At 52.0% G+C, this 19,160-nt stretch overlaps 2 protein-coding genes across 5 annotated transcripts in view; one reads left to right on the top strand and one right to left on the bottom strand.

Moving 5' to 3' along the window:
* The window catches only part of PHYKPL (5-phosphohydroxy-L-lysine phospho-lyase), a 36,612-nt gene extending 22,860 nt beyond the window's left edge, over nt 1-13,752 (top strand). For 2 of the 3 annotated variants that reach the window (XM_004759034.3, XM_004759032.3), the window contains 2 exons: nt 7,396-7,550; nt 7,945-9,309. In XM_004759034.3, the coding sequence (XP_004759091.1) occupies nt 7,396-7,550; nt 7,945-8,227 (438 nt within the window). In that variant the 3' untranslated portion in view covers nt 8,228-9,309. Of the gene's footprint in view, nt 1-7,395; nt 7,551-7,944; nt 9,310-10,101; nt 10,185-13,295 lie in introns of those variants that run through there. The other variant, XM_004759033.3, reaches the window with a different exon arrangement.
* On the bottom strand, nt 10,829-17,289 carry HNRNPAB (heterogeneous nuclear ribonucleoprotein A/B). 2 transcript variants are annotated; one of them, XM_045069250.1, is made up of 8 exons: nt 17,153-17,289; nt 16,834-17,065; nt 15,879-16,047; nt 15,051-15,209; nt 14,724-14,855; nt 12,514-12,637; nt 11,732-11,872; nt 10,829-11,436 (listed from the first exon to the last, which is right to left on the bottom strand). In XM_045069250.1, exons 2-8 carry the CDS (start codon nt 17,040-17,042, stop codon nt 11,366-11,368), a joined length of 1,005 nt encoding a protein of 334 aa, XP_044925185.1. In that variant the 5' UTR covers nt 17,043-17,065; nt 17,153-17,289; the 3' UTR covers nt 10,829-11,365. The 2 variants fall into 2 exon arrangements, with proteins under 2 accessions (XP_044925185.1, XP_044925186.1); XM_045069251.1 differs by lacking the exon at nt 11,732-11,872.
* Nucleotides 17,290-19,160: the final 1,871 nt, after the last annotated feature.

The following is a 19,160-nucleotide window of genomic DNA, read 5'->3' as shown; positions in this document are numbered from 1 at the left end:
TTTATCTTCAATAGCATATTTTACTTCTATTTTGTGTATTCATTTATTGTTGGAGATGTTGTTGATTTTAGTACTTTTGTCTTTAATCCTCAGTTTTATAAGTGGTTGATCCACTACCTTTTCTGTGTGGTTGCCTTTACCAGTGTTTTCTTTCATAGATTTCCTTATCTAGTTACTGTCTTTTCTTTCCTGCTTGAAGCAGTTCCTTTAATATTTTTTGTGAAGCCACTTTAGTGATGATGAACTTCTAGCTTTGCTGTCTGGGAAATTCTTTTATCTCTGCTTATGTTCTGAATGATAACCTTGCCAGGTACAGTATTCTTGATAGTAAGGTTTTTTTGTTTTCCTTTCAGCACTTTAAATATGCTGTGCTACTGTCTTCCAGCCTACGAAGTTTCTGCTGAAAAATTAGCTGATAATCTTATCAGGGTCCCCTTATATATAACAAGTTCCTTTTCTTTTGCTGCTTTTAATTTTACCTTTAATTGTTGACATTTTAATGATAATGTGTCTTGGTGCAGTCTCTGGGTTCATCTTGGACTTTCTGTGCTCTCTGGACTTGTATGTCTCTTTCTTCTGCCAGGTTAGGGAAGTTTTCAGCCATTATTTCTTCAAATAGGTGTCCTGTCCCTTTACTCTCTCTTCTCTTTCTGGAACTGCAGGCAATGAGTGTTAGTACACTTGATGTTGTCCCAGAGGTCCCTTAAACTATCCTCCTTTTTTAGTTTTTTTCTTTTTACAGTCCTAATTGGATGATTTCCATTACCCTGTCTTCCAGATCACTGATCCATTCTTCTTTATCATCTAATCTATTGTCTATTCCCCCAAGTGCATATCTCATTTTTATTATTGTCTTCTTCAGCTCTGATTAGTTTAGTTTAGTTTTGTTTTGTTTCCTCTCTCTCTGCTGATGTTCTCACTATGTTTATCCATTCTTTTCCCAAGTATGGTGAGCATCTGTACGACCGTTACTTTGAACTCTTTATTGGGTGGATGAGTAGATAAGCATCTCCGTTTTATCTAATTCTTTTTGAGGTTTTTGTCTTGTTCTTTCATTTGGAACATGTTCCTCTGTCTCCTCATTTTGTTCAATTCTCTGTGTTTGTTTGTATCTATTAGGTAGTTCAACTACATCTCCCCATCTTGAAGGAGTGGCCTTATGTAGAAGATGTCCTGTGGGGCCCAGAAGTGAAGTCCCTCCTGGCCACAAAAGCCAGGTGCTCCAGGGGTGTCCCCTATGTGGGCTGTGTGCCGCCTCATGTTGTGGCAGGCCTGCAGCTACTGTGGGTGCGCTGTTGGGTGGGGCTGGTCCCCTGCCCGGCTAGTATTGCTGTGAGCATGCTGGCGGGAGGGGCTGTCGGTCAGCTGTGAAGCCCAGCTGAGGTGCATAGTTGGCTAGGGTTAGCAGTCTAGAGGGAGGGTTCCAGAATGGTACCCACCAGTGCCAGGATCAGAACAGCAGAAGAGGATAGCAAAAATGGCTGCCACCACTGTGTCAGTCCTTGCAGAGGGGCCCAGCTGCCTCCTATGGTTCCAACAGACCCTCCAAGATTAGTAAGTGGGACTCCTTCACCTGCAGCCCATGTAACGTTCGATCTGGTGTTTTACACTAGAGTGTAAAGTTCCAAGTCAAGTTGATCTATGTGTAAGCTTTTTAAGAGTAAGTTCTTGGGGTGCCTGGGTGGCTCTGCATTAAAGCCTCTGCCTTCCCAGGCATGGTCCCTTCCCATGATCCCAGGGTCCTGGGATCAAGCCCCGAATCGGGCTCTCTGCTCAGCAGGGAGCCTTCTTCCTCCTCTCTCTCTGCCTGCTTCTCTGTGATCTCTGTTTGTCAAATAAATAAATAAAATCTTAAAAAAAAAAAAAAGAGTAAGTTCTCATTTCCCTATAGTTCTAGAGGTTTCTGAGATGTACTCGCTGTTGGTTTTTAAAAGCTAGGTGTTTGGGCATCTTGTCTCTTTTGTTCAGGATCTAAGGGTTGGAGTCCCTGATGTGGAGCTCAAATCTCTCACTCCTCAGGGAAAACGTTTTGTGCCTTTAAGATCCCTCTTGCCTGCGAAATGCTGCCCCCTGTGTATCTCTGTCTCTCCCATCTGTCTCATTGCTGTCCCTTCTGGCAGAGAAGGAACATCCAGTTTCTGTTCATCCAGTTTCTCGGTCCCCTTCAGAGGGAATGATCCTGTATGTAGTTGTCGATTTGTTGTGTCCCTGGGAGGAGCTGAGCTCAGGATTTTCCTATACTTCTGTCTTGAACCTTTCCTCCACATCTGTATTCTTAAGAGATACTGATCTGTAGTTTTCTTTTGATGTCTTTGTCAGGTTTTGGTATCAGGATGTAATACCAGCCTCAAAGAATGAGCTGGGAAATGTCTATGCCCATTCTGTCTTCTGGGAGGCTTTTCAAAAGATCGGCGGTAATTCTTCTTTAAACATTGTGGTAGAATTCACCAGTGGAGCCGTCTGGTTCTAGGCTTTTCTTTGTAGGAACTTCTTATTAGTATTTTTTTCTTTTTACTTGCATATGTCTGTTAGATTTTCTGTTTCTTCTTGAGCCAGTGTCAGTATTTTTTATTTTCTAGGAATTTGTGCCTTTCATCTTAGTGATTTAGCTTGTCACTGTACATTTGTTCATATGATTCCCTTATAATCCTTTTGTCTTCATTAAGTTTGTTAGTTTGGTGGTCATGGGTCCTATTTCATTTCTGATTTTAGACATTTGAGCCTTTATTTTGGTCAGTCTAGCTGAAGTTTGTTAATTTTATTGATCTTCTCAAAGAACTCACTTTTGGGGGCACCTGGGTGACTCAGTTGGTTAAGCAACTGCCTTTGGCTCAGGTCATGATCCTGGAGTCCCAGGATCGAGTCCCACATCAGGTTTCCTGCTAGGCAGGGAGTCTGCTTCTCCCGATGACCTCTCTCCTCTCATGCTCGCTCTCTCTCATTCTCTCTCAAGTAAATAAAATCTTTAAAAAAATAAAAAAAGAAGAAGAACCCACTTTTGATTTTGCTGATTCTTTTTTATTGTTTTTCTGCATTTCTATTTCCACTTCAATCTTTAGGATTCCCATCCTTCTGCTTGCTTTTGGTTTTGATTGCTCTTTTTTATGTTTTCTTAAAGTGGAAAGTTAAACTATTCACTTGAGAACTTTCTTTTTTGACATACATGTTTACAGACATAAATTTTCATATTAGTACTACTTTTGCTCCTATAAGTTTTTGTATGTTTTCATTTTCATTCATCTATATTTTTAAAATCTCCTTGCAACTTCTTTGATCCATTGGTGTGTTTGGGAAGAGGATTTTTTCTGCTTTTTTGGAGTGCTCTGTATTTGTCTGTTGGGTCTAGTCCACTTATAGTGTCCTTCAAGTCCTCTGTTTCCATGTTGATCTCCGGTATAGTTCTGTCAGTTACTGAAAATGAAAGACTGAACTCTCCATTGGTCCCTGAATGGTACGTTTCTGCTTTTACTTCTGTCAGTTTTTGCTTTATGTATTTTGAGGCTCTGTTTTTAAGTACAAATGAATTTGTAATGGTTATCAAATCCTTTTGATAGATTGCTTTGTGGCATTATGGAATGTTTCTCTCTGTTGCTAATGCAATTGTAATCCTCACATCTTTTATGTCTGATATTAGTATGGCTACTCTGACTCTTCTCGTTCCTGTTTGCATGGTGTACCTTCTCCACCCTTCTGCTTTCAACCCCTTTGTGTCTTTATTAGTCCTCTTTATTCATGTGGATTTGAGTTATTATCTGATGTCTTTTTTTTTTTAAGATTTTATTTACTTATTTGTCAGAGAGAGACAGCACAAGCAGGGGGAGAAGCAGTTAGAGGGAGAGGAAGAGGCAGACTCCCCACTGAGCAGAGAGCCCAATGTGGAACTCGATCCCAGGACCCTGAGATCATGACCTGAGCCAAAGACAGAGGCTTCATCGACTAAGCCACCCAGGTGTCCCTATCCGATGTGTCTTTTCATCTCAGTCTGAAGACATACCATTAGTATTTTTTGTGAAGTATATGTTCGGGACACATTCAGTTTTTATTTGTCTGGAGTTGTCTTAGTTTCCCCATTTTGAAAGGATGCTTTTATGTAGAATTTTTGACTGGCAGTCTTTTTCTTTGATTACTTTAAATATGTCATCCCACTGCGTCTGGCCTTCATGGTTTCTGATGAGGACTCAGCTGTTAATCTTGTCGCCCAGCTCCTGCACAAGACAAATCTGTTGTCTCTTGCTTACTGCAGGTTTGTCTTTTATCCACTGAGACATAATTGGCATACAGTATTCTATTAGTCTCACACAACATAATGATTCAGTTATTTGTGTATCTTGTGAAATGATCACAAGTCTAGTTAGCATCCATCGTCACATAGTAGAGTTTTTTTCCTTATGAAGAGAACTTTGAAGATCTGTCTTAACCATGAAAGTCTCTTAACTCTAGGAAACAAACAGTTGTTGGGGGCAGAGGCAGATGGGATAACTGGGTGGTGGGCATTAAGTAGGGCACATGATATGATGAGCACTGAGTGTTATATGCAGCTGGTGAATTACCTCCACATCTGAAACCGATGGTGTACTGTATGTTGGCTAATTAAATTAAAAAGGTCTGTCTTAGCAACTTTCAAATATATAATACAATATTACTAGCTGTAGTCACCATGCTGTTCATTACATCCCCATGACCTACTTATTTTATAACTGGAAATGTGTTGCCTTTTGACCACCTTTACCCATTTCTCCCACCCTCTTTGTCTTTGGGTGTCTTTCCCTCTCCTCTCCTCTGGGACCCCCCCATATGCAGATGTTGGTTTGCTTCATTGTGTCCCACAGGCTGTGGAAGCTCTATTCATTTCCTCTTTCTGGTTTTCAGACTGGACAGTCTCAGTTGACATTATCTTCAAATTTGCTGATTCCTTCATCTGTTTGCCCAAATCTGTTGTTGAGCCTGTCTGGTGAATTTTTCATTACACTTACTGTGCTTTTCAACTCCAGAATTTCTCTGTAGTTCTTTTCTAAAATTTCTCTTCAGTGATACTCATGTTTGCTGAGACATTGTCTTCATGCTTTGCTTTTGAGTTCTTGCAATATGGTTTCATTTAGTTGTTTTAATACAAGCATAACATCTGATTTAATGTCTTTGTCTAAGAAGATCTCTATCTCAGCTTCCTCAGGGACAGTGTCTATGGGACTGTTCCTCACCCCCATATATGGGTCATGCTTTCTTCTTTGCTTGGAAGTTTCATGATTTTCTCTTGGACATGTTAAGTAATATATTCTGTCAACTTTAGAAATCATATTCCCTCCGTATGGTGTTTTTATTGTTGTTCGTTTAGTGCCTTTTCTGAACTGTGTAAAGTTTGTAGTCTTTGGTTGGCTTAGTGATCATCTCGTGATTGGACAGATAGCTCCTTCGATGCCTTTGACAAGTGGTCCCATGTGTGTGAGATAGAAGGTCCCATGCCTTGACTACTACTCAGCCAAGCAGCTCACAACTGTCTCAGCCTTTCCTTCCTCCTTCTGCAGCGCCTCAAGGCAGCCAATGGCGAGAGCTTAGAGCTTTTCAGGTCCTTCCCTAACATGCATAAGGTACAGGGCGTGCGCATATCCCTCTGTGTAGACATGACCTTCTGGATTCCCAGAACTTGTTCATTTTCTTCCTGTTGCTCATTTGTTCCTGCTCATTCTTCCTGTTGTTCATTTTCTTCCTGTTGCTCCTCTGGGGTGATCTTGGGACAACGACCTACCTACCGTGGTAGTTCAGCATTCATTGCCTTGGCCATGTCATGATTCTAAACAAAAGATGCTATTGGGGCACCAAGGTGGCTCAGTGGGTTAAACAAAAGATGCTATTAATACCTACACTCCACCTTTTAACAAGTTCATGGTTAATAGCATTATACAGTAAGTAGCCTCAGTCCATCCTGTGTGTCCATTCCACACATAATTTGGACATATCAGAAATCTGCCTCATGGCTTTTTATGATCTCAGATACGGGGCTCTGCTCACCCAGTTTGAAGATGATCTACAGGACACAACCAGACACCCGTTAGGATGGCTACAGTCAAAAAAACTGACAATTCCAAATCATTTTGAGGATGGGAGCTCTCCTGGAATTTTGTAGGCTAGTGGTGGGAACATAACATGATATAAGCACCTCGGGAAAGTTTCAATTTTTTATGAAGCCAAGTCTGCATTTATGATTACAACCCAGCAATTCCACTCCTAGATATTTACCCAGGAGGAATGAGGACATCTGTTCACACCAAGATTTGTTATCAATATTCTTAAACAGCTTTATTCATAATAGCCAAAAATCAAAAGAATCCAAGGGACCATTAACAGGAGATTAGAGAAACAAAGAATGGTATGTCTGTACAGTGGGATTCCGTGCACCAGTAATAGGAACATGCTACTGAGACACAGGACGAGATGGGAAATCGCAAAAACATGCTAAGCAGAAGCACCCAGGCACAGGAGAGAACATTCCAGAAACAGCAAAACTGTGGTGACGGAAAGCATGTCAGTGGTCACCTGAGCCAGCAGTGGAGGGGCACAAGGATCTTTGGGACGGGATGGAAATGTCCTGTCTCTTCATTGTGGTGGGGGCACCACGGGTATACGTACTTGTCTCATCGCACTGAACTATATGTGCTGTAAATATTTGCAGCTTATTGTGTGTAAACTCTACTTCAGTAAAGTTTTTATTTATTTATTTATTTATTTGACAGAGAGAGAGATCACAAGTAGGCAGAGAGGCAGGCAGAGAGAAGGAGGAAGCAGGCTCCCTGCTGAGCAGAGAGCTGGATGCGGGACTCGATCCCAGGGCCCTGAGATCATGACCTAAGCCGAAGGCAGCGGCTTAACCCACTGAGCCACCCAGGCGCCCCAGTAAAGTTTTCTTTTTAAATATAGTTTTTAAAAAATTAAAAAGATGGTCTACAAAAGACACCCTTACTCTTCCCTCTCTGTAACACAGGTCCCCCTTCGGACACCTGCAGGGCCGGTGGGAGAAAGGGTGCAAGAGCTCCCAGGTGTCCGGAGGGGACATCTCCCCCCGCCACCCCCCCCCAACCTTACAGCCTCTCAGTGGAAGGCAGCTCTGTGGGAATGCACAGTACAGCCTCTCCTCCAATTCTGCCTCTTGAAGATCCTTCTGTACCCCCTGGCGTGGCTTCCCTGAGTCCCAGTCACATTAGCACTGGGAAAGGCAAGAGGACAGCCTGTGGGGGCTTCGGGAGAACCCCGTCTATCCCCAAGTACTCGGGAGTTCTGTGGGCTTCAGGCCTGTGCCTGTCACTGCCCTTGGAATGTGTGTGGCCTTCTGCAGCCCTCACGCTCCCTGGAGCAGGTCCCACTTTTATGGGCCTCTGACCCACCTTTTGTCCCCTGACTCAGTTTGGGGGCAGCCCGGTGTCCTGTGCCGTGGGCCTGGCCGTTCTGGATGTTCTAGAGAAGGAGCAGCTGCGGGCTCACGCTGCCTCTGTGGGCAGTGTCCTCATGGAGCTCCTCCGACAGCAGAAAGCCAAGCATCCCATCATCGGTGACGTCAGGTGAGGCTCGGACAGCACTCCTTACCTGCTAACTGAACACCAACCCGGGGCCAAGCATGGTTTCGTCACCTCATTGTCACCCCTCTCCACAAAGGAGGAACTAAAGTTCTGAGGGGTGCTGCTGCCCGAGATGGCGCTTCTAGGGCAGGAGAAACCGGGGGCAGACAGCCCTGGCCCCCAACCTTTCCTCTGTCACAGCTGGGGCCCCTCTCCTCAAAGTCACTTGCTGGCACTGCATCACCACCCTCCACCCTCCAAGGATTGTGCAGCCCTCAGGCTCCCCAGGAAGCGGAGGCACAGGACTGGTGCTTTGGGCAGGCCCAGCCAGAGGGGGAGCACAAGGGCCCATGGCCCCTCCGGCCTGGCTTCCTAAGATGTTGCCTTTCCATTCCAGGGGCATCGGGCTCTTTATCGGTGTGGACCTGATCAAAGACACAGCGACAAGGACACCAGCAACTGAGGAGGCAAACTACGTGGTATCCAGGTACTATTTCTCGAACCGAGTTGCCTCTGCAGTGTCCCCTGACTGGGAAGGAACTGCTGTCCTGCTTCTGCCATTGCCACTGTGTCCCTGGGCCCTCAGGGCCACAGAGGGCTGCCTGAAGGAGTTGGCATCGGGGCCAGAGCGGGGAAGGGGCCCCCCTTCTGTGTACCCCCACCCCGACTCCACACACTGATAAAGTGGCCAGGTCCGCTTGGTGGCCAGTGCCTGGCGGCAGGGCCTCATATGGGTGTGGGCGGTTCCCAGCCGAGGATGCGAGCACCACAGGGGCTCAGAGACCATAAAGCCACGTCCCACAGCACCTGGCTGCCTCGGGGAAGCTGCTACTTTCACGGCCATGCCAGGGCCCGTGGCAGAGCCAGACTTGGGGCTCCCCATGGGCACAGCAGCCGGGTTTTCTTTGGTACGGACAGGTCTCCTGCTCCTTGTCTGGGTGCAGGCATCTGGAGGACCCCAGGGAATAAATGAGAGAGAATGGAAGTCGGGGTCAGAATGTAAATACAATCACCTCAGACCCTTTCTTTCTGGCCAAATGATCTTCCCAGGTTGAAGTGCAAACGTGAACTGTTAATGTCCTTAGGTACCATTACTATTAAGGAGGTGAAGCTATCTTCCTAGAAAGAACTGGAAATGAAAACTGCAGAGTCCTCTGAGATGTCCAGATGACTCTGGGGCAGGAAGCAGAACCGGGCTGGCAGAGAAGTTCCTGGAGCTGGGGAGGGGGCACAGGGGTTCGCTGTATCAGCCCAGCAGCATCGGTGCGGTACAGGAATGCTGGCTGGCCACGTCCTAACCACAGCCTGTCATGGCTCAGGCCGGGACTCCAGGGCTGGATGAGAGGAGGCCCCCGCTTGGGGTGTAGGGGTGGGATGGAGGGTGGCAGGCTCAGGGCCAGGTGCAGGGCACCCCACACAGGAGCCCTTAGTGCTGGGTGAACAAGGACCAGCAGGCAGGCAGTTCGGGAGGAAGTAGCCAGTGCTGTGTCCCTGTGGGACCTGGTCTGGGGTGGGGCTCCCAGGGGCTGGTTGGCTGAAGCCAGGACAGACTTTGAGGCTCTGTGAAGGGTTCCTTGGCTGCTGGGCCGCAGGGCCTTGCCATGTCCTATCCTCACAGGCTGAAAGAGAACTACATTTTGCTGAGCACAGACGGCCCTGGGCGGAATGTCCTGAAATTTAAACCCCCAATGTGCTTCAGTGTGGACAATGCGCGACACGTGGTGGCAAAGATGGATACCATCCTGACAGGTGAGCTGGGGGTCCGAGGAGCAGCTGACCATGTCTCTTGAGCCCAACCTGCGGCCAGGAGCTAGGACCTTCCAGAGTGCCTGGGAAGGAGACTTTATAGTGAGTCGGGAGTCTTTGAGACAGCGCAGGGAACAAGGAGCTGTGGCGTGGAGGGCTTTCCTGAGCCCTGAGTAGCACCAGCGTGGACGCAACACGAGGCAAGGCAATCACCTAGTGACACAGCAGGGATTTATATGGCAGGAACATTGTGCTCTCCTTGAAGGCTAGTTGCCCCCTCAGCAGCTAAGGTGCTGGACTGAGATTTGCACCCAGGATTGATGAAATGCAAAAGGAAATTCTTCCCTAGGTTTCCACCCCGCTAGGAATGTCAGATCAGTGTGGGGTCTGCCCTAAATGCACTCACCAGGCAACCTGGAACAACAGAACGGACAGGTCTCTGCTATGCCACACGGGCAGGGGTGGGCGGTGGGCAAAATCCCACCTCCTGGCAGGCACCCCTCCCTCTCCTCCACCTCTGCAGGTGGGTTCCCTGGAGGAAGTAGGGTGTTTGTGGGGAGGCCACAGGAGGAGGGGCTGAGCAGGCACAGACTTGCCTTTACTTTCCTGGGCAGAGGGGCTGCCATTGAGCCTGAATGTTTGGGGCAACCTGACTGACACCTGGCTTTGTCTTTTGGGGAGTGTTGCTGACCCTGTGGTTTGTACACTTGGTCAAAGGGCTGGACAAGGAGTCCAAAAAGCTTGGATGCTGGAGAAAGGCTAAGCACTTGTGGGGGCACGGGGCCGGGGGCTTTGTGCTGTTTTTCAGACATGGAAAAAAAGGTGAGAAGTTGTGAGACACTGAGGCTCCGGCCCTAAACCAGCCCTGGCACTTGCGTCTTCCTTCCTTGGGTGAGTAGGCCTTGCTCCTCATGACCCATGGCTGTGGCCCTCACCCTCAGCAAGCCAAACCTTGCTCTTAACCAGGTTTTCTTCAGAAACATCTCCCCATAGTTGACGGGGAAGACAGGACTAGCACCTTCCTCCCTGAGCCAGTTTTCCTTCTAGAAGGAATGGAAAATAGCCCTGGGGTGCCCCAGTCCAGCCAGCAGCTCAACTCTGCCACAGGGGGCAAAACTGTTCTGGGCCACCCAGGAGGGGGCACTTTGTGTTCAGTCCAGCTGGCCCCTAGGATACTGCCTTCCTGGGCACATTCCCACTGTCCTCAGCTAGGAGACCAGAATCCCACTTCCAGGTGCCCAGGAGAGACAGCTGCAGCTGCCGCAGCCCCCACTGCTCTGGGAGCAGCACCCCTCACAGTACTTCCTTCACCCCCTTGAAGCTGCCTCCAGTCAGAAGTCCTTTAAAACTTCCTCTAAAAGGGCTCAAAGTCCTAGGCAGGCCCCATCCTTACAAGCAGTGCCCCAGCAGTGCCCAACGTCCAGGCTCCGCTTGCCAGGACTGCTGTCTGGTCATAGAGGCAACTAGAGCTTCGAAGGCTCAGGAGCGCCTGGCCCTTCCCCGCTCTTCACAGCATGCCCCACACTCACCCAGGCTTTGGGGGTTTTTAAGTTTTTATTTCAAAAGCTTGGATAGCTTCAATATCCAGGTCGTGGCAAAATCAGGACACGTGTAAAATACCTTACAATACATTAGATTCCCAAAAGGTACCAAAAAGTACAGTAAAATTAACACTTCCATTAACAGGAAATGTATGACACAAATAATATAAAATTAAAAGGTGAAAAAAAGGTGACACTGGTTTCCTAAGATACAGTTTACTCTTTACAACCAGGGTCCACAGGTCCAGGCTGCGGGCAGTGGCGGGCAGCGGACCCTCCCAGCCGGCCCTGGGGGACCCGGGCCTAAAACTAGCCCTCCAACGCCGCTCTGGCCTCAGAGACCCCCACACGCTGCCTACGACAACTAGAGCTCTGGAAATAGTCAACAGGAGAGTGATTTCCAAGGGGGAAATTTTAAATAAGATGCACATGGGACAGGCCATAGAAAGTACGCCAGGTTAAATTTGGTACATAATTGTGTTCTCTCAAGATCCGGACAGAGCGTGTGCGGGCGGGCGTCCGGCCACGGCCTCAGTACGGCTTGTAGTTGTTCTGGTGGCCACCGCGGCGCTGGCTCTTCCCGTAGTTCGTGCCACCCTGACCTGGGGACAAGAAGGCCATGCATGGGTCGCGGTGCCATCTGCCCGAGCCCTCCCCGAGCCTGGCGCCTGCTGTACCGCCACACCAGAGCCCGCACCCCAGGCCAGCACGGAAGGGGCCACGCCCTGCCTTCCTGAGGCCCAGAGGCTCAAGTGCCTCCTCCTGTGGTGGCCGCGCCGGGCCCCCAAGCCCAGCCTGTCCGACTCCAAAGCCCCTGCTGCCAGTGGCCCCTGCACTGTCTGTCCTGCCTCCCGGGGTTGGGGGTGAGCGGCCAGGGCCTCCCTCTCTCCTACTTACTGTAGTCGTAGCCGGGGCCGTAGCCGTAATAGCCATAGGGCGAGTAGTCGTAGCCGCCATAGCCGGGCCCGTAGCCCTGCTGGTAGCCGTAGCCCTGGTTCCAGTAGCTGCCGTAGCCCTGATTCCAACTCTGACTCTGACCTGTGGGGGGAGCAGGGCCCAGGGGCCCAGGGACCATTTAGCACACGCAGGAGCGAGGATGGAGGAAATCCTGCCCTTCGGGTGGCGGGCTCACTATGGCAACTCAGGTAGAAACCAGGGGGTTGCTGTCTGGCATCAGGGGCTCTGGGCCCCGCCCTGCATCTGAGGGCCAGGAGGGCCCTGCCGGCTAACTGCACTTGGGGCAAATAAGCAGGAGCTCACTCTCTCACATCTCCCTCTCCTCACCCCCACACTCCCTGGCAGCTCGGCCCTAAAAAGGAGGACATTTAGGCTTTGGAGTCCGAGGGGCCTGGACAGAAGGAGGTAAAGTGCCCGGCACAGCCCTGCCCTACCTTCTGCCCACCCGCCCACGGGTGTACCGAGACTCAGGCCCGCCACCCAGCCCAGCGTGCCCCTCAGGCCCGCCACCCCTACACCCTGACTGCAATGCAAAGGCCCTTCTGCCCTGGGGCCCCAGGCCGCAAGAGCCAGGCTCTTCCACACCAAGCAGCAGCCACAGCATGACCCGCCGGGCCTGGTGCACCAAACGCCAGAGGCCAGCGAGAACCCCCCCACCCAAGACAGGCACGGGGGCTCCATGCAGGCAGGGCCCCATCTTTGCTCAGCCAGGTTCCACTCACCTCCGCTTCCACCGCCACCGCCACCGCCGCTGCCTCGGTTCCCTCGGTTGCGGTTCCCACGGCCCCCAGAGCCGTACTGCTGCTGCTGATAGACTTCTTTGGGCTGGGCCACCTTGATCTCACACTGCAAGAAGAGAGGACAATGGGTCAGACCACTGCGACAAGCTTGGGACAGGGCCATGGACAAAGACCTTTGTTGATGGAGACTCAGATGGCCCATGGGGACTAAATGCTCAATACAAAATCTGCCTGGGGCACCTGGGGGACACAGGTGAAGCATCCCAACTCTTGCTTTTGGCTCAGGTTATGATCTCAGAGTCAGGAGATTGAGTCCTGCATGGGGCTACACGCAGAGTGGAACCTGCTAAAGTTTCTCCAACACGCGTGTGCACTCAGTCTCTAAAATCAATCTTTTAAAAAAGTTCAAAAGAAACATGCTTAAGTGGAAGCCACATTTGGGCTAGAAACCCTCGGGACCACAACTAAAATCTCTGGATCAGGACTCACTAGGGCCTTTGGGCCAAAACCTTTCCCCAGAGAACTTACTGGGGTGACAGCTGTAATTTGAGGCCTGCTGATGGCAGCCCAGATCGAACAACTGGGAGAAGGCACAGTGAGCCTGAGGCCGAGGCCAACCCAGCATAGCCCGATTCCACACCAGGTGGGCAGCTCTGAGGCCAGCCCCGTCCTCCTGGGAAAGAGGCCTCAGAGCTGACTTCTCAGATCAGGGGCCTTAGAAAAGAAGTGGAGGGAAACTTATTTTTTTTTCCTTTCCTTTACAGAAGAAATGAAGCATCCCACTCCAACAGGCTGAGGCTGCGCCTCTGACCTCTGGCTTTGAGGAAGGAAGCCACTGAGGCTCAGGGCGGGGCCTCCCTGGGCCTCGCTGCTCTCCCCTCCCCTTCTCCCAACCACTGGCCTGTTGGTGGGAAGGGCCAGATGTCTGTGTCCTCTGAGGAGCCAAAGAGTCAGTTTCCTTTTTGCTCAAAATCTGCCCACTGCGGATGGGATCAGGTTCAGGACCTCCCACCCAGTGTTCCTGCCCAAGTCAATCAGAAGTTTACTTTTTAGAGGAAATACCCTCACACATACACTCTCCTAAATACGACCTATAAGATACCATTTTCTACAATGTGTCACCATCCAAGCATACCCTAAACCAAGAAATCTTCCCCAAGTGATTCCATCTGGTGTCTTCTGTTTAATTAAAAATGCTGAATACATTTATTTCAAAACCCACCACCAGTAGCAACTGACTACCTTACAGGTACTTCCTGCCATTTCACATTCAGCGGGGGGGGGGGGGGGGGGGGGTTGGGTGGTGTGAGGGGTGTCAATGTCTAGGGGAACAGCCTTCACCCAGCTGCTGCACCTAGACTTCAACTCATTTGATGTAAAATTTAAGGGCCCAATTCTGCATCCCAGCTAGGATTAAGACTTCTAGAAGCCCCACCCCCTACCTGTCCCACCTTATCTGGCTGCTGCTGGGCTCAGACCTGCCACACCCAGCCAGCCAGCCACACCCTCAACTGCCTCCTCTGCCACCTGGAGAACACCTGAACCGAAAGACACCCCCGACACCCCCCACCCCACTACTGGCCAGAGTTCAGAGGGAAGGGCTGGCACTTCTCACCGTGAGGCACCGCTCACTTAGGCAAAACTGACCACAGACACACGTGGACTAAAACCCTGGGAGCTTTGGGAAGAACCCTCATCTGAGGTGGAAACCGACTAAACCAACATCCAGAGCCAGAGCAGGTGGAAGCAAACAAAAGATCTGGTTGTGACAGGAGAGAGAAAAAAGCTCCACAAGAGAAACAACTTTACCCAAAGGAAACGAACCCATTAATAACAGAAGTTCTAGAATCTTCTGAGACTTAGTACAGGCCATATTCACCTTGGACGCCAGATGGAGAACACCACAACCTCTAGCTTTCAATCAGGAATCAAAGGGGCTACTGAACATATTCTAGCCCAGAGAAAAGACCCTTTCTCCTGCCTCCCACACATCCTGGGTTTCTACCAAATCTACCAGCCCAGAACTCCCTGAAGGATGGGATCATCTGCCCCAATCAGGATAGCAGACACTGGCAGAACCCAGCAGGGTCAGACTGCCCCAGAGAGGTAGCCCAACTCCTGAGGCACACCTGTTAAGAGCCAGCTCTCCACCAACAGAAGGCCAGACACAGAGCTGGAGACAGACACCTTACCTTACTGCCACTGATGGTATGGAACTTTTTCTCCAGAACTTTCTTCACAGGTTCCTCTTCTTTAAAAGTGATGAACACAAAACCTCGTCTTTTGTTCAACTTTGGATCCATTGGAAGCTCAATGGCCTCAATCTGTAAACGTAGGCAAAGCTCAGAACCAATGCCTCTTCCCACCCCCCAGGGCCTACAGGGAACTCTGAGGAGAAAAGACCCGAAAAGGCCAGAATGAAAAAGCCTCAGAGAGCTATAACCAGCCAAGGCTGCCTAGGACCAGGGAGAGCAACCTCAGGGCAATCAGCAGGCCACCAACCAGGGTCCCACACTCACCTCCCCGAACTCTCGAAAGTACTCCCTGATCTTCTCCTCAGTGGCTTCAGGGTTCAGACCCCCCACAAAAATTTTCTTTACCGGGTCCTTCTTCATGGCCATGGCCTTTTTGGGGTCAATAACACGGCCATCCAGCCTGTGTTCCTTCTGGTCTAGGACCTGTCCCAACATAAGAAAATGAGCTTCGAACTCAACAGCACCATCCTCAACAAGCCCCTTCTCTTTGAGCCATGAAGACCCCAACACTGGTACACAAAAGTGTTTGACCCCCTTCATACTCCACTCCTACATGACTTAGCAACACAACTTCATCTCCAAACTTCCAAGTACAGCTAGTTTATCTGAGCCCCTAGAGACCTCCCTCAACTCCCCCCACCGCTTTCCCAGAGAGCACTAGCTCAGTTCAAAGCCTCTCTTTCGCAAGTTAAGCAGTAGTGAGGCAGGCTGGAGGTGGGCTGCTACGGTTGGAATCCAGCCCTTTCTGGCTGTGACCTCTTTCTACTTACACTTCTGGGCCTTTGTTTTGTTTACTGTAAAATGGACCTAAAATAATACCTATTTCATTCACAGCAACCTTGGACTCTATTCTAGTCCTCAGGATAAAGGATTTGCCCAGAAGTGACACCAAAAAAACCCAATAAACACCAAGTATAATCTTCCTGGGCCCATTTAATCTGTATCTGTAATCCCCTCAAAAACAGAACAGAGTTCCTCACATCTGCTTTTCCCAAAGCCCTCAAGCACCTACAGAACACACAAACTCATCGTGCTCTCAGAACCCTATCCTAGAACAAACTTCATGCCGCTGACATCAAGCGCCCAGCTTACCTTTTCCACACTGGCTGCATCTTTGAAGAGGATAAACCCAAACCCTCTTGACCGGCCAGTGTTGGGATCCATCTTTATTGTACAATCAACGACCTCTCCAAATTTGGTAAAGTAATCCTTTAGATCTTTTTTGCTGGTATCCCAGCTCAAGCCACCAACGAACATTTTTCTGAAATGGTAAAGACACACGTGCCAACGAGCCTTACAACAGCGCTGTGATGTTGGGGCCGGCCCTGACACCACCACCTTCAGTGCTAGCGGGTAAGCAAAGCCGCCATCCGGAATGCAGGTCTGCCCCGAGAGCCCCCGAGGGGCCTATGTTGGGGAAGTGTCCACCAATCTTCACTCCCCTCCCACACAACCGTGAGCCGCGAGAAGCTCTAGGCGGTGCAGTCCGCGACGGGGCAGCGGAAGGGAGGGCACTGCGGCCTGGGGCAGAAGCCCCGAACCTTCACAACTCGAAGTCATCCGCCTAACAAGCAAGTTAAGACAGAAAGCCGCCGGCCCGGACGGTCCTCACCGCCCCCGAGAGCTCGCTCTCCAGGAACTCAGGCTTCCGGGGGCCGGAGACCGCGTTCAGACCGTGACTCCGCCCTCCGCGGGGTGGGGGGGGAGAGAGGGAGGCCACGGCCGGGGCGCGCGCCAACTCCGCCCACGCAGCCCCGCGGAGCCCAAGGCCGGCTCGGCCCCGGGTCCGAGCGCACTCCCCCTTCCGGGCCGCCCGCCCCCCGGCCCCGCGCGAGCAGCCCCGGGGCGGCGCCAAAGTCGACCCAACAAAACTCCTGCAAACTCCGGCGCGAGCGGCGGCGCGGCGGGCGTCAGGCGCGGAGGGGCAGGGCGACGGGCCTCGAGCAGGCCCCGGCCGCCCGCCCGCCCCTCCCCCCGCCGCGTGGCGCCAACAAAAGGCGGCCCCGGAACAAAGGCGGCGCCCCGGTCGGCCCGCGACCGCACCTACCCCGCGTCCTCCTCGTTCTTGCTGGCGTTGATCTGGTCACCCTCGGCACCGTTCTGGTTGCTGGCCGGGGGCGCCGAGCTCCCGCCTCCGGCGCTCGCCGCGGCCCCGGTGCCGGCCCCCGCCGGCGACTCGCCTTCGGGGGCGGCCTCGTGTCCGTTCTCGGTGGCGCCCGTGGTCTCCATGGGCTGCTCCTCACCCGCTTCCGACATGCTAGGCCGGGGCGCGGCGGCTCCTGCAACGAGTGGCCCCAGCGCGTCAGGCCCGCGCGGCTCCCGCCCAGGCTTCCCCCCGCCCGCCGCCCGCGGGCCCGGCCGCTCACCTCGCCGCCGATGACGCCGCGGGGCCCGCTCGTCCCCACCCGCCGGAAAGGCGCCGCGGGCTCGGCCGCGCTCACGCCCGCGCTGCCGGGCCTCGCCTCCGTCCGCCGACGGAGCCGCCGCGACCTCGCGCCCTTCTTCGCCGCCGCGCCGCACGGAGCCCACCGACCGACAGGCTCACTGGCGCCCGCGCGGTGCCGCCGCCTGACAATGCCGACTCGTGGCGCTCTTTATAATGCCGGGGCCGGGCGCACCTCGCAACAAGGCGCGTGATCATTGGCTGCGCCTGCCCGTCACTCAACCCCGCGCCGGCGTCCCATTGGCCGCAGCGGCGCGCGCACGCTAAATCCGGGCGGGCTTTGTCCTCATTTTAGAATCCGCGCGAGCCAGGGCCCTGCGGACGGCTCCCGGGGCCGGGCGGGAGAGCGGCGCAGGCTGCCGGCAGCCGGCAGCCGGAATCCCGCGGGGGGCCGAAGACCTCTCCTCGCTGCCCCGTGAGGCCGCAGTCTCTCGTGCCGGAGCGCCCCATCCCAGCATCGGTAGCTTCGCGCACTCCGTTCTCCCAAAAGAGGAAACTGGGCTCTAGGAAGTCTCGCAAACCAAGGTCGCCCGGCTGGAAGTGGGAGAACTCGGCGGCCGAGATCGGGCGCGCAGGGTTCTGCCGAGGCCCGCGGCACCGCTCGAAGGGGCCGGGACGCGGCCCTCCCCCTTGATCTTGGTGCCCTCGCGGCCCCGCGCTCCCGCCCTTTCTGCCGCCTCCCCCAGCGGCTAGCAGCGGAGAGGGGGTGGAGCCTGCCGGGCGTCTGGTGCCAGTGGTGCTCGGGCAGGATGTGGCGGGAGAAACGGTGGCACCGCGGTGTTCCCCGATCCAGGTCGTCGGGCACCACCTAGACGATCAGCCTCGTTGTCACACTTTGGGTTGACGTTTTTCGTTTGAGTTAGTTCCTGTATTCCTCCTGAAATTTCTTTTTAAGGAAAATAAACCGCGTCCCTCAAATCATTAAATTGGAGGCGGGGAGGGATGTTCTCGTTTTCTAATACACAAGCCCGCTCTGTTTGATCTTGATCAAGCTTGAAAGGCCGGCGTAATCGCATGATTCCTTTATAATCGTAGGGGTGACAGGCCCCAAATGGACCAGGATTACAACCTCTGAAGCCTGGGGATTACCAGATAGCAAGAGCACACAAGTGGCTGACGTTTCCCGCCAAATTCCTGCAGCCAGGCCCGGTGTGGGGGCCTGGGGGTTCTATTTCCTCATCTGGTCTCCTAACAACCCAATGAAAGGCGATACCATCACAAATTTATAAATGAGAAAACTGAAGCCCAGAGCGCTGGCCCAAGGCTCACTCCCGAATCCCGCCAGCCAGTGAAGTTGCAGAGGGATGAAAACTGACTTTCACATTTGGAAAAAACAACTGACTACAGAAAACGGGAAGATTTGGCCACACAGTGCTGCCTTCCCCCAAGGTCTCCATCGGCCAGAGGAGGGGCACCCGCCCCTCCAGAGGGGGCGCAAATACCCTCCAGTTTACCCCAAGGCCCACCTGACTGTGTCCCTTTCAGGCCAGATTCCTCAAGTGAAACTCAGTATCTCCATAAAACTGGGGTCATGTCACTGTTGAAATCTGATGCCTGCCTGCAGAAAGTCCTTCACACACTCTCCACACCAGCCCGTGCCCACCCACAGAAATAAGGGCCAGGGAGGGATGCCCCACTCGGGATGATGGACACAGGTGGCCCAGCAGTGAAGGTTAATACAGGCAATTAAGCTCAAAGTCAAATAGTCTAGATGCACCCACAGGACGTAACTACTGATGAGAACGTACGTTCACTCAAGCTCCTGCTCTTTTTCACATGGATGCCTTTCACACAACTTGTGAAACACCTTCCATGACATGTCCAGTCTCAGGAGAACGACATTTGGACAGTGCATTAGTCTGCAAAACCCTTTCCTCAGCATTGCTTCATCGGAGCCTCAAAATAATTTTTGTGTGAGGGTATCCATACTT

This window comes from Mustela putorius, unplaced genomic scaffold (assembly GCF_011764305.1).
Source record: "Mustela putorius furo isolate JIRA1106 unplaced genomic scaffold, ASM1176430v1.1 tig00003923_pilon_pilon_pilon, whole genome shotgun sequence".
NCBI classification, from domain to species: Eukaryota; Metazoa; Chordata; class Mammalia; order Carnivora; family Mustelidae; genus Mustela; species Mustela putorius.
Note: the sequence above shows the minus strand (reverse complement) of the source record. Positions and strands in the feature narration are given on the sequence as shown.

What these genes read in the sequence shown, in the direction of transcription:
- HNRNPAB (XM_045069250.1), bottom strand. Translation starts at nt 17,042, where the DNA reads ATGTCGGAAGCGGGTGAGGAGCAGCCCATGGAGACCACGGGCGCCACC. An exon ending in ACTTTCGAGAGTTCGGGGAG is followed by an intron (nt 14,856 to 15,050) that starts GTGAGTGTGGGA and finishes CTACGTTTACAG; the next exon opens with ATTGAGGCCATTGAGCTTCC. An exon ending in CGGTGGCGGTGGAAGCGGAG is followed by an intron (nt 11,873 to 12,513) that starts GTGAGTGGAACC and finishes CTCCCCCCACAG; the next exon opens with GTCAGAGTCAGAGTTGGAAT.